Source organism: Ictalurus punctatus, chromosome 15 (genome assembly GCF_001660625.3).
Source record: "Ictalurus punctatus breed USDA103 chromosome 15, Coco_2.0, whole genome shotgun sequence".
Taxonomy (NCBI): domain Eukaryota; kingdom Metazoa; phylum Chordata; class Actinopteri; order Siluriformes; family Ictaluridae; genus Ictalurus; species Ictalurus punctatus.
Genome location: NC_030430.2, coordinates 7,607,534 through 7,622,500, shown reverse-complemented (window position 1 = coordinate 7,622,500; position 14,967 = coordinate 7,607,534). Strand labels below are relative to the sequence as shown.

Below are 14,967 nucleotides of genomic sequence, written 5' to 3'. Positions count from 1 at the left end.
TTTGGCATTGTTGACTATTTTTAGTATGCACAGGTTCATGCTCTCGGTTACACACGAATCTACCGTGCCGCAGAGACATGTGTCTTCGTATTAACATCTTGCAACTTTGCACCACCTATAGGACATTATACATGTCAGTGTAAACACTTGCTCTACATAATAATAATAATCATCATCATCATCATCATCATCATCATCGTTTGTTAATGCGTAATTTTGGAAAGTAAGTTTATTTGTCTTTTGAATATAGTAAAAACAAATGTGTATTTGCTGCTGTGTGAAAATTCATACTCGTAAACATGAATACATGTGGGCATGGATGATCAATAGCCATGTTTTCAACACTAGAAGGTTGCATCCTCTAACATCGTACCGTTAAGCATAGTTTACAAAACAGACACCGAACTACGCCAGCAGACACGTTTGCCAAGCGTCCCTAATGTGGGTAAAATGGCAGATTTCTGGACGAATTCAGAAAAGAGATTGTGGATCTCTGGGAAAAGAGGCCAGAGCTTTGAGCTTTTTTTAGTGAAGGCTGAAGATAGAGCGGACACTGACATATTCTTTGTAAAAAAAAAAAAAAAAAAAAAAGAAGGTAATTATGTATCAATGTGATATTGAAATAAGTGTTTATTTTGACGCCTCGGTTTGCAGACAGAGAAAATTTTTAAAGCGCCACACATCCTCTGTCTGCAGTTCTCTGCATAAATTTAAGTAAATACCCCATCAAACTGTTTTTGTTTTTTTTAGAGCGAGAGAGAGAGATACGGGTGAGGGAATGACTGTTTAAAACAGTCACTAAAAAATTAACCAAAAAAAGAAACATTGTATTTATTGGCAAATTGCTGTGGTATAAGCAGAATTATATATATATATATGTATGCATGTATATATATATATATATATATATATATATATATATATATATATGCATATATATATATATATATATATATATATATATATATATATTTATATATATATATATATATATATATATATATATATATATATATATATATATATATATATATATATATATATATATATATATATGCGTGCACGCACACACAAACACACACTTACCAATGGTTAAAGAAGTGGTACTAGTGACACAGTGATCGCTTTGTAAACAGATCTGCTGTGTGCATGATCCAGATACTGAGTTACAGTTGCCAGCCATACATTTCAGTGAAAACCCTAATGAGAATGAAAATGAAAAACAGAGGCAGCAGCATGATGAAAAAAAAGAAAATATTTTCATTATACACAATATCTGAACTATAAACACAAAGGAACTACCGACCTACTAATTTACTGAAATGAGCTGCATGTGAGATTCAGTACCTTTGGAGAAAAGCATGCAGATGAGCAGGAGTGTGACCTGAGACTTCATCGTTGGTGTTTCTGTAGAAGTTAAGATGTAAAGGTCAAGCAGACAGGATTAAAATGCGAGTCTGACAGGAAATCTGGTTTTATGATGATGCACAATGGGGTCTGTAGATACAGAAAGGAGGGAGGGATTTATTTCACATGATCTAAATATGCCTTAGGGTTGTTTTTTTAAAGGGAGGGGGCTTAACAGTGGTCTGAGTTTTGGGGTTCAAGATTTCACACAATATTTAAACCCCATACATGAAATGGCAGTGGTTAACACCTTTTCCTCATTTCATTTTCTTCTCACTTTTTTTCTTCTAATTTTCGTAAAAATCATTCATCTTTATGTGGACTATTCTATCAATACACATTTTGCAAATGTTTATGCATGTATGTAATAAGGGTATTTGGCTTTGTCGTCAAATGTCAGTGTTTTAAAGGTGATGCTTGTGGCTACTTCGAGTACAACATTATTTTGTTGTATAATTGGAGTAAAGTTAATAAAATAATTGATTAGTATGCATAGTTCATATTTTTAATTTCATATAAAACTGTTTTTCTATTGAATGTGTACCCTTTGCCTTTCCATAATCAAAGCGTGGCCTCAGTCATTACAAGAAATCCTACATTGTAACAATGATTGTAAGTTTGAATGTATTAAGGACTGACACATTTTAATGGTTTATACTAGGGATGCACCGAAATGAAAATTCTTGGCCAAAGCCAAAATCGAATATAATGAAAAACTTGACCAAAGGTCGGAGGCCGAACACCGAACACGTTTTTTCCATTTATTTTGCCATTTTTTCACCATTGCATAAATTAAATAGTCAAAATATGCTTTTTACTATTTTGTCTTGCTTTTCAAAGAAAAAATCAATTACAAAAACTACAATTTAAAAATATTTATTTTACACAGAACATTTTTTTTCATTCCAGCAGGCATAGGCTACCAACAAGGCACAATATAACTTTAAATAAATAAATTAGTAAAATAAAAATATTTTTATGTGGTCATCTTTGAACCCCCCTTGAATAGCCTATGTTAGGCCTATAACTGACTGCTGAAAGAATGTAACACTCTGTCACGATCTCGCTGGCAGATGGCGCTGCGGCGGTGACGTGCACGGAGAGTGAGCATTCACGGAGAGCAGGCGTGCACGTGCTTTAAGTGCGCATGGATGATGGGACTTTGTTTACAATGGACTTGAGTCTGGCAATGAGTCTGGCTGGCAAACCTGCCCTGCCGTTTACCCACTACTATATGCAGGCAAAGGAGGTCAACCAGGCGACCTCAGAGCTCCAGCTTGAGACCTACGGGGAGGTCTCAGCTCCGGAGCTCCAGAACGAGGTCAACTTGGCGATGTCAGAGCTCGAGTTTGAGACCTACGGGGAGGTCTCAGCTCCAGAGTTCCAGCCCGAGGTCAACTCGGCGACCTCAGAGCTCCGGCTAGAGACCTACGGGGAGGTCTCAGCTCCGGAGCTGCAGCCTGAGGTCAACCTGGCAAACTCAGAGCTCCCGCTTGAGACCCACGGGGAGGTCTCAGCTCCGGACCTCCAGCCCGAGGTCAACATGGCGACCTTGGAGCTTCAGCCCGAGGTCAACGTGGCGACCTCGGAGCTCCCACCTGAGGTCAACATGGCGACCTCAGAGCTCCAGCTAGGGACCTACGGGGAGGTCTCAGCTACTGAGGAAGCCTTTTCACAGTCTTCTTTGCTCATATATAACAAGGGTGCCAATATTAATGGAGGGCACTGTGTGTATATATCACAGTCACAGTTAACTCTAAAACAATCAATCAAAATTTAAATCACATGCTAAAAAAAAAACTTCTACTTTTCATGAGCTGCTCCATCAGTGGAGATTTCAGTAGAAGAGGACGGAGGAGAGCAGAGGGACGATCATGAGCAGGAAACTCAGTGTGAAGTTCTCAGCACCGTTACACAGATTCCCCTCACAACAATGGATGTTTGATTTACCAATTCCTGGCATGCTTGTTGATCCAGAAGCAGCACAGAGGCTCTTGGATACACATCCTTTCATAGACGTGGTCTTGCTCCCTTCTTGAACTGAGAGAGAGAGAATTTATAAATAAAGCAATAAAGAACAAAACTTAAAATGCCCCGTGTGGTGAAAATTCCTAAAAAAAAAAAAAATCTGTTCAGAGCAGTATATATGTTCATTCTGAATAAAGTATTCATATTCCATTACATCCATAACAGAGATGAACATGTTCACCTGATACACTGATGCAGCGATTTTCACTTCCTTCACAGTTCACTGTTCCTGAGCAGCCGTTAGCATCACAGCTGTAACACGATCTCCCATTGGGAGCCTGCTTCGGAGGAGCTTAGCAGAGAAATAAAATCAAACAAGCAGCTCATTGTGTCTCACATCACCAAGAATTACTCCAATAATATCTAATACTATACTTGGAAGATAAAATATAATCTACTGTAATTATATAAAAACTTTTTAAAAATGCATTTAAACACGCATTATCCTCCATCACGCAAACAACACACCTATAAAGAGGAACTGCCAAAGATTAAGTAACAAATTCTAAGTTTTAACTGTGAAATAAAAGCGATATCTAGAATTCGAATAAAATGGAAAATAAAAACAGAGAACTGAACCGCTTTCAGAGTGTGTTGTTTTACCTGGCAGCGTTTCAGTGTTGCAGAGATCAGTTTTGCAGCATTTGGCATTGTTGACTATTTTTAGTATGCACAGGTTCATGCTCTCGGTTACACACGAATCTACCGTGCCGCAGAGACATGTGTCTTCGTATTAACATCTTGCAGCTTTGCACCACCTATAGGACATTATACATGTCAGTGTAAACACTTGCTCTACATTAATGTAAGAAGTACTGAACTTGAGATTGTGCAATAGTTTACACGATGTGGTTTGCTTGATTTAAAAATAATGTTGAACTGCTTATGTGAAAAAGGAAAACGGTGTATTGTGTAATCCTGCAGTAGGTAAGCATGTGATATGGTTGATAATGAAAGAAAAAAACAGCAGGAAAAAAAAACGGTATGTTTGGATTTTTCAGAAACTGCTGATTTTCTGAGATTTTAATACACATTAGTTTTTTAAAAGAAAAAACATTTTAAAAAAAAAAAAAACATCCAGTGAGAGGCAGTTCTGTGGCAGAAATGTCTTTTTGCTGAAAGAGTTTGAGGAGAATGGGCAGACTGGTTCGAGCTGACCGGAAGCCTACACTAACTCAAATAACCAGTCTTTACAGCAGTTGAGCAGAAACGCAACTCAGAATGCACAACACGTCGAACCTTGAGGTGAATACGCTACAACAGAGCCAGAGTTTCACTCCTGTCAACCTGGAACAGGAATTTGAGGCTAGAGAGAGCACAAGCTCACCCAAACTGCACAGATGAAGATTGGAAAAAGAGAAGGTGACATTCTTCTACTGTTATAACCCATCTGCTTCAATGTTTGACATGATTTAATTTCTTTATTTTTGAATTCATCTGTGTTTTACAGTATTTCTTTACATGTGCCCGAGACTTTTGTACAGGTTTATATATTGATGATGATTCTTTGTAGGTACAGTGGCAGAAAAAACTATTGAATGTGTCAGCATTTATTTTAGTAAATATATGTCCTATGACGCTATTCACATGAAATTTTCACTAGACATCAGTATTAACTCAAGAAATCCGGAAAAACTTTTTTCCTGTGTCATTCCACTTTATTACACATAACTTCATTTTTGGACTTTAATGTTGTGAATTCTTTATATTTCCGGATTTCTTGAGTTAATACTGATGTTTATATTTGCTGAAAAAAATGTTGACGCGCTCAACACTTATTTCCCCTATTGTACATATTCATAATTGGAGTTAAGTTAATAAACTAATCGATTAGGATGGATAGTTTATATTTCTTATTTCATCCAAAAGTGTATTTCTGTAACAGGTGATTTCTTTAAGACTACATGGGAAGCCTAAATTTTATTCAAATGCAGCAATGAAATGTTTCTGCATTAAAGGTAGGAATGTGTATGTATTATTCATCACTCCAGGTGAAAATGAAACAGCTGGTCACAATCACTCAGTGAGTCTCTCAGTGCTCAGAGAAGCAGGTCATTAGCCTGGTACATAACAGTTTTACACAACTACTGTAGCTTGTTATTTTATCATTGTAAATAAAGTAAGTATATAAAATAAGTATAAAGTTATGTTTGATTAGTTGCGTTTACCCAATGGGCTACAAGGACTGCAGTCCGGGTCTCAGCCACTAGGGGCCTCAGCGGCAGTATCGAGAAGAATTTTTAATCTGTTTATATACTTTAATAACACAGTTGTACTACCCCATTTTAAAAAAAACACCAGTGATTTCTATATGACCCCTTTGGCTTTCCATACCACTCCTGCGTATGCTAGCGAGACAAATACAGACTAGGAGTGTATTCTGGAGGAGACACGCAATGGGAAATAACGCCACACCCTTCCGTGATAGAGAAAAGTAGCTCGTGACAGGAAAACCTACATTATTACAGCGATTACAAGTTTCATTTTACTGAGGAATGACACTTTTTAATGGTTTCTAGTTATATTTAATTGTGTGGAACAGCTGTAAAGATGTAAAGGCATGGAGTCTTCAGCACAGAGGAGTTTACACTTTCAGTTTCTCAGAAACATGACAAGCTGTTTTTTTTTTTTGTCTTATTAATTTCACAAGAAATAAAGAAAAAACCCACTTCAGGACCTACTGTTATAGTAAAATAATCAACTGCCTTATTCCTTACTAGGTATACATAAATGTGTTTTATTTATTCATAAGGAACTGAAGTAATGATTTCTTTTACTAACCAGTGAACAGAGTGGTGGAAGTCACCTATTTAACCGTGCATGTTCTAGATATTTGTGTATCACACTGTTGACAAGTCAGTGACAGCGCTGAAGAAAAAGAATGAAGATTGAAGAAGATAAACAGTTGCCTGATGGAAAAAATGGACTAATTTACTGAAAGCTCCATGTGAGATTCAGTACCATAGGTGAAAAGCATACAGATGAGCAGGAGTGTGACCTGAGACTGCATCGTTGGTGTTTCTGTAGAAGTTGTGGTGTGAAGATGAAGCAGACAGGGCTCAAATGTGAGTAAGGTCTGAGAGGAAGCCTGCTTTTATGATGTGCAATGGGGTGTGTGTATGGAGGGAGGGAGGGATTTGTTTCACACATAAATATAGCTTATACTTCCTTTCTTGAAATGGAATGGTGTAACTTTTTTCGTTTTTTCTTGAAAGCCACAGATGGAGGTCAGACCCTAAAAACATGATAGTGTTCTGCAGTGTTTGGAAGTGTTCCGTGTACCGTGACATGATTTCTTAATTTTGCCTCTGTACACCACCGCAATGGATTTGAAATGAAGCAGTCAAGATGTGATTGAAGTGTAGACTTTGTAGTCAGCTTTAATTCAAGGGTTGAACAAAAATATTGCATTAACCGTTTTACAATCTTTTTTTTTTTACCAAGCCCCACCATTTTCACAGGCTCGAAAGTAATTGGACAAACCGATATAATCATAAACATAAGGGTTGTTTTTAATACTTGGATGCAAATCCTGTGCAGCAAATGACTGCCTGAAATCTGAACCCATGGACATTACCAAAACCAAATGAGTTTCCTTCCTTAGATGCTTTGCCAGGCCTTTACTGCAACTGCTTTCAGTTGCTGCTTGTTTGTGGATCTTTCTGCCTTCAGTTTTGTGTTCAGTAAATGAAAAGCAATTGGGTTGAGGTCATCGGACATTTCAGAGCATTCAGTTTCTTTGCCTTCAGAAGATATTGGATTGCTTGTGTGGTGTTTTTTGCAAAGAGAGATGTAGCATTTTGCACAATTACATTCTTTAAGAAACAGGATTTTACCCAAAATCACATGCTACAGCACATTACTTTTATTACTTAATTATTTTAAGCAAATATTATGCAATTCATGTGTATTATATTTATTAACCCCAAATCATTTTTTACAGTGTAGTACTTACCCGGCGCTGCACTACTCGCAATTCGTACAGAAATGTCTATAATATTAAAAATAAATAACTTAGGGAAATAAGATCTGGCATTTTTTTCAGGCAGAATAGTATGTTTCTTTATTTTATAAACAGCACAAACATCTCAGCCACAAAACAGTTTGGTTCTCTTACAATAAAGCATTTGGTAATAATAATAAATAAAGCATTTCATGGACAGTTTGTGATTTAAAATGTTTTAAAAGAAATATAACAATCTATAGGTATGAATATATATTGTGCAAGAGCGCACGGTGGCTTAGCACGTTTGCCTCACACCTCCAGGGTCCGGGGTTCAATTCCCGCCGGGGCCATGTGGGTGTGCGGTGTTTGCATCTTCTCCCTGTGCTGTGGGGGTTTCCTCCCCAGTCCAAAGACATGCATGGTAGGCGTGTCTAAAGTGTCCGTAGTGTATGAATGGGTGTGTGAGTGTGTATGTGAGTGTGCCCTGTGATGGACTGGCACCCTGTCCAGAGTGTGCCTTGTGCCCGATGCTCCCTGGGATAGGCTCCAGGTTCCCCCGCAACCCTGAAGAAGGAGTAATGTATTGCCCTGCAATGGATTGGCACCCTGGCGTCCTTGTGCCCCATGCTCCCTGGGATTGGCTCCAGGTTCCCCGGTATAGAAATTGTGTGGGTGGATAATAAAATCAGCACTCACCTTTCTGTCATTACGGAGCCTTTGTTCTGTGTTCCGATTTCCTGCTTCTTGATATACTTTTGCTATCTCATTTACAGTCTTGTATTTTTTTAGACTAGACTATTGCCTAGTCTTTGCTATTTGTTGATCAGCTGACCTCTGTCTGTTTCCCATTCACGGTGTTGATTCATGTTTTGGAGTTGTATGTCTGCCTTATAAATACCTTATGGAAAATAAGATCTGGCATTTTTTCAGACAGACAAGTATGATTTGTCTACAGTATATTGATATATTTGTCTACAGTCATGGCCAAAAGTTTGTGATCACTATAAATATATAATATATAGTATAGTGATCGCAAACTTTTGGCCATGACTGTATATGATATTTATAAACAAAGTAAACATGTCAGCCACAAAGATGTTTGGTTCTCTCGCAAATAAAACATTTGGTAATACTAATAAAAAGCTATAATGTATTTCATGTACAGGTTCTAATTTTGAGCACAAAAATGTTTTTAAAAAATAATAATAATTAAAAAATCTATAGACCTGAATAATATTCCGTTTATTACTGGACTTTTTAATTGCTTTACAAACAAAATAAATCTTTTTTTCCCCTTATAGATTCTGATCATAAACATTTGCATCATCATCATCATCATCATCATCATCATCAACATCATCATCATCACACACTCTCCCAATAGAACATTGAGAAACATGACTGAATTATTGAACAGGAAATAAAGTCTTTAAATGATAAGGCTTTAAGTGAGATGCTCCATCAGTGGTGGAAGCTCTCAGCACCTCAATTGCACAGATTTCCCTCACAACACTTCACATTTGACATATCGATTCCTGATGTGCTTGGTGATCCAGAAGAAGTGCAGAGGCTCTTGGATACACATCCTTTCATAGACATGGTGTTGCTTCCTTGTTTAACTGAGATAGAGTACATGCGAGAGAGACAGACAGAGAGGGAGAGCATTTAGAAATAAAGGAATAACAATAAAGAGCAAAAATCATGAAAATGCACCCGGTACACACCGCTAGTCTCAACCAGATGCCCTGTGTAGAGCTGTATACATGTTCATTCTGAATAAAGTATTCATATTCCATTACATCCATAACAGAGATGAACATGTTCACCTGATACACTGATGCAGCGATCTTCACTTCCTTCACAGTTCACTGTTACTGAGCAGCTGTTAGCATCACAGCTATAACACGATCTCCCATTGGGAGCCTGCTTCGGAGGAGCTTAGCAGAGAAATAAAATCAAACAAACAGCTCGTTGTGTCTCATACGTCACCAAGAATTACTCCAATAATATCTAATACTATACTTGGAAGATAAAATATAATCTACTGTAGTTATATTAAACAAATGTAGACATGTATTATCCTCCATCACACATACAACACACCAATAAAGAGTTTTTACTGCGAAATAAAGTAGATATCTAGAATGAGAATAAAATGGAAAATAAAAACAGAGAACTGAACCGCTTTCAGAGTGTGTTGTTTTACCTGGCAGCGTTTCAGCATTGCAGAGATCAGTTTGGCAGCATTTGACATTGTTGACCATTTTCATCACTCCCAGGTTCATGCTCTCGCTCACACACATCTCTGCCGTGCCGCAAGCCTTCATATTAGCATCCGACATCTTTGCACCGCCTATAGAACATTCCACGTATCAGTATGAACACGCGTCCTACACTAATATAAGAAGTACTGAACATGCGCTTGTGCAATAGTTTACAGCATGTGATTGATTTTAAAATAATGTTGAACTGGGAAATGGTGTGTTGTGTAATCCTGGAGTATATATTGATTATTATACTTTTTATGTAAATATCCATAATTGGAGTAAAAAAATAAACAAATCGATTAGGATGCATAGTTTATATTTTTACTCCGTACAAATTAAAAAAAAGTGGGAAAGATGAAAATCATAAAGCCAATGTTGGAAAGGGGTCAAATATGCGGAAGATTCTGGAAAACCAAAGAATGTGGACATTGGGCGGTTTAACTGCTCAGGACAAACAAGGGTCTCATGAAGAACTACCACAAAGCAGTCGTTGAATCATCCAGGTTACAACACACAGTATTAAAAACCAATTGTATGTAAATCTACGCTGGTGTTTTCATACATCTCCCAAAAACGTGTTATAGTTGAAAATGTTTTTGTTTAACTGGTTTCTATGCCTACGTACAACTGCAAATATATAAGCATACAATCTGTATTTATAGCTTGTGTTACATATTGAATGTGTTTTGCATTTATAACTTTATATACTGAAGATATTTCTGCTCCAGAAATTATTAAAAGACCCTGTTAAAGATATTAATGTAACTTAAGAAAAGGACAAGTGTAAACTTTGATGTCTATTTCAGTTTTTTGTTTTTCAATTCATGCCAGCGGTTTGCGTAATCTTTTGAAAAGGAAATCTTTATTTTTAGGGAACACATGCATGTAAAGAAGATGACAAGTTCTGGAGGAGTCAATGAGGAAGTGATATATGGTTTTCACATTATAGCACTAGATCAGCAGGGTTCGCTGTACTAAAAGAAATCGTCAGAGGTCAGGTCCTTTGCTATGAAACTGATAGTTTGGGAAGAATGGTAATAGTACATGTTAACATTGATCATACTCTTTAAACTCTTGTGAATTCATATGCCACCAATAACAGACAACAAAATTATACGTGTTTTTAATAATAATAATAATAATAATAATAATAATAATAATGGAACTAAATTGAAACAAATATAAAAATCTATTTCCCGGCCTTAGGACTAAGTATCTGAAGGAGTTCAATGGCCATCAAGAAGTAATGAAACACCTTGTGAAATTAAAACGTGTGTAATGATGGACTTTATAGGATCTTTAGAGACAAATTAGGTCCCTTTTTGCTGGCTCTATATAATGAATCTATTGAAAAAGAGGGATTTCCCACCTCTTTAAGACAAAGTATTGTTAGATTAATTCTGAAGCTGTATTCTTCATTTGGAAAAGTGGAGACCCGTAAGTTTATTAAATAACGATGACAAGTTATTTACCTACATTTTTTTTACACAATATTATCGACAAAAAACAGACTGGGTGTATTAAAGGAATTCACCTTAGTAATAATATCAGATTGATACTAGACATGCTGGAAATCAAGGAATATATTTTGGAAAATAATTTTATCCTATTTATTGATTTTCACACGGCCTTTAATACCATAGAACATATATTTCTATTTAAAGTGAATTTTTTGGGTTTGGTAGTTATTTTCTAAAATCTTTTTAAAAAAATACATTATACCAAGGATGCACCAGTTCTGTAAAATTAGCATGGGGCACTTCTGGTAGATTTGAAATGGGCAGAGGGATAAAACAAGGGTGTCCAATCTCCCCTTTTTATTGAAATTTTTTAGTTAGCATCACAAATAATGGCTCTTCACATTAAAAGGGGATATTTTCAAGGCATTACAGCTTTAGGAAAAGAATCCAAAATCGTTCCAATTTGCTGATGACATGGTTCGGTTTCCCCCTAAACAATACACTAATTTATGTAATGTTCCAATTGAAAATACAGTAACATATCTTGGAGTTGTTATTTGAAAAGATAAAAGCATGCACAGTGATTTAAATTTCAATATAATTATTGATAAAAAAAAATGGTAAAAGTTTTAATATGTGCTTGAAAAGGGATTTGTCAGTTCAGGGGAGGGAGGATATTTGTGTCAAAAGCTGAAGGAATCTCCATATGATAATGTTACATATGTGGTACAATTTTCCTTTTTGTTTTATTTTATTGTTCTGGTATATGACATTAATTTAAAAAAGAAAATAAAGATGTGTGTGTGTGAGATGGAGGAACGGCACTGTAAGGAAATTACGGTGTAGTGAGACACAATGCCACGCCCCTCCATGGTGGATAAAGTAGCTCTTTACAAGAAAACCTACATTATTACAGTGATTACAAGTTTGAATTTACTGAGGAATGACACTTTTTTAATGTTTTCCAGTTATTTTTCATAGTTATTATTATATAGTTTAATTGTGTGGAACAGCTGTAAAGATGTAAAGACAAGGGGAAGTCTTCAGCACCGAGCAGTTTACACTTTCGGCTTCTCAGAAACATGACAAAATGTTTTTTTCTCTTATTAACTTCAAGAGAAATAAAAAAAAAAGGATATTCTGTTAAAGAAAAATAATTAACCACCCTGTTGTGTTTTATTCCTTACTAATTATATATAACTTTAGATTTTATTCAAAAGGAATTCAATTCTTTTACTTACGCATGTACACAGAAGTGGTGGCAGTGAGACACTGATCTGCACAGATTATCTTTTCATTGGTGCATGTTCCAGATAAGTGTGGCACACTTTGGTGACAAGTCAGCGACAGCGCTGAAGAAAAATGAGAAAGAAAATGAAAAACAGTTGATGATGACGATTACTAATTTACTGAAATGAGCTCCATGTGAGATTCAGTACCTTTGGAGAAAAGCATGCAGATGAGCAGGAGTGTGACCTGAGACTTCATCGTTGGTGTTTCTGTAGAAGTTGCGGTGTGAAGATGAAGCAGAAGGGGTTAAAATGCAAGTCTGAAAGGAAGCCTGGTTTTTTGGTGATGTGCAATTGGGTGTGTGTATGGAGGGAGGGATTTATTTCACATATAAATATAGCTTATGTTTTGTTCTATGAAAAGGGAAGGAGTTTAACTTTGTCTTTCTTTTCTTTGTCTGCCTTTGACTGTTGTACATTAAAATTCAACTCGAATCAGCAGCTTCTGAAATACTCAAACCAGCCAGTCTGAAAACAGAAACCTTGCCACAATCAAAGTCACTTACATCATATTTTCCCCCATTTGTTAACATTAACCGAAGATCTTGACCTGTATCTGCTTGATATTATTCATTGTGCTGTTGTCATATGATTGACTGATTAGATGCAGTATTGTATTGAGCAGGTGGACAGCGGTTCCTAATAAATTTTTCAGTGAGCAAAAGAGTGATCAGAGGTCATAAAATTTGTTGTGGGTGTATAGAGTGGCCTGGGTGAGGTTTTTTTTTGTGACCCAGTCCAGTCCTGAATGCACAGTTTATTATTTCTCAATTTCAAACAAAGCTGCATTTTGATTCTGTGTGTCCCCTTTGGCTTTCCATATTCACCAAAACCAAGGAAAAACTCCAATCAGGTTTTATATTTTGTTTCTCCTGTAAGACAGCGAAGCAGATTTGGGAAGAATTACTCGAATAGAAAGTGTAATTATTGCTAGTGAAGGGGTCGTTGGAAGAATGAGTGTCCGAGATTGAAGTTAAAAAAGCAGTCTAGTGCTTCACCTACTAAATCTGCTGTGTTAGCCATTTCCTATTAGCAAGTCAAAGATAAGTAAAAATGTAACAGGTATGGAAAACATTCCATAAATTTATGGAATGTGTACCTGATGTGGCTGTCTGTTTGTCTGAGTATTTTTCCTTTTAATTGTCATGATGTCATTGGTTTGTGTAATTTCCTGTTTTACAAACAAATTCAAATGAGTACATAAGCATATAAATGATGATTTAAACAAGATTACAGAGAACTCAAAATCAAACCTACCTCTCCCATTCAACCGTAACACAAAAGGGAAGAGGAGGAGCCAAAACAGGAAATTACACAAACCAATGACATCATGACAATTAAAAGGAAAAATACTCAGACAAACAGAAGCCACATCAGGTACACATTCTTTTTGTGTAATTCTACACATTAAATTTAAGGAATGTTTTCCATACCTGTTACACTTGGTCGAGCGGCAGTTTAGGAATGGGGGTCAAGTTGGGAGAGGGAGTGGTAATGATTAGCCTGCACCTGTGGGTGATTTATTAACTAACAAGTGTTCTGTGTTTAGGTGAGTGGTGGTAAGGAGATAAATTCCCAGTGCTCTTTTTTTTTTTTTTTTTTTGTCTCTTAATTTTTTGGAACATTTGATGCCTTTGTGATGCATTTAGATAGCGACTCTTGTCAAATAATACTTTTTAGTTTTGGTGTAAAAAAAGAAAGAAAAAGTAAACGTTAAATGTAAATAGAAATATAAATCATACATGTAAATGTAGAACTTTATCTAAATTAGTCAGAATGGCCTCAAATTATTTTTTCTTCTTAGCCAATTATCCAATCACGTGATTTATTGAGGCAAACTGACATGACTTTTTGTTGGTGCTTATCAAGGAATTCATTCAGTAAGTGTTTTCATCATAGTTTATGTCTTCTTATCAAATAAAACATTTATCCGCCTCAATTGAGCGCATTTTGGAGATTTTATTCGTATCTAGTGTTTCCGTCGAGCATTGTTTTTAATGTGATATAGCAAAATTCACATAAAAATACATGGATGGAAACACAGCTAGTGACTCAGCTGTTCGGACATCTAGGGGACGTTCATTCCACAACTTACTGTAGGTGCTAGAACAGAGTGGAGTCTTGAGGCATGCCTACCTTGCACCCCGAGAGATGGCGGGACCAGTCGAGCGGTGCTAGGCGCTCGGAGAGAGCGTAGTGCAGTGCGGGGTCTGATAAGTGCTTGGAAGTAATACATACAGTACACCACATAAACTCAGATGCCTTTTAAAAATTGGGAAGTCAGAAAAATAAGAAGTGAGAAAAAGTAAGAAGTGAAGGGAAAACATAAGAAGTGGGAAAAAAGATTGCATTGCAGTTCTTCAACATCCAGTGTCTCATATACTTGAATATTCTTCAACTTAATGACGCTTTCTAGCCTTTTTAAATGCAAAAAGATTTTAATAAACATGCATGTTCTGAACCCAGCGCTTTACTGACTGCATTTAAAATCCGTGCTTCACCGTATGGGTCTTTCAGCACAATGCATGTATGCAGTGACCTCGTAGAGGCCCTTTTTAAACCGTGGTTGT

General features: G+C 36.5%; 1 protein-coding gene across 1 annotated transcript in view; it reads right to left on the bottom strand.

The window, feature by feature from the left end:
- Positions 1 to 14,648, bottom strand: part of LOC108261346 (urokinase plasminogen activator surface receptor) — a 15,567-nt gene extending 919 nt beyond the window's left edge. Inside the window, 10 exon segments of the mRNA XM_053686070.1 lie at positions 1 to 78; positions 81 to 115; positions 1,087 to 1,200; positions 1,348 to 1,407; positions 3,358 to 3,447; positions 3,617 to 3,727; positions 9,588 to 9,734; positions 12,350 to 12,460; positions 12,548 to 12,607; positions 14,534 to 14,648. The exon segment at positions 1 to 78 is cut by the window's left edge and continues 40 nt beyond it. Of these exon segments, the coding sequence (XP_053542045.1) occupies positions 1 to 78; positions 81 to 115; positions 1,087 to 1,200; positions 1,348 to 1,407; positions 3,358 to 3,447; positions 3,617 to 3,727; positions 9,588 to 9,734; positions 12,350 to 12,460; positions 12,548 to 12,607; positions 14,534 to 14,633 (906 nt within the window). The 5' untranslated portion in view covers positions 14,634 to 14,648.
- Between the last annotated feature and the right edge of the window lie 319 nt (positions 14,649 to 14,967).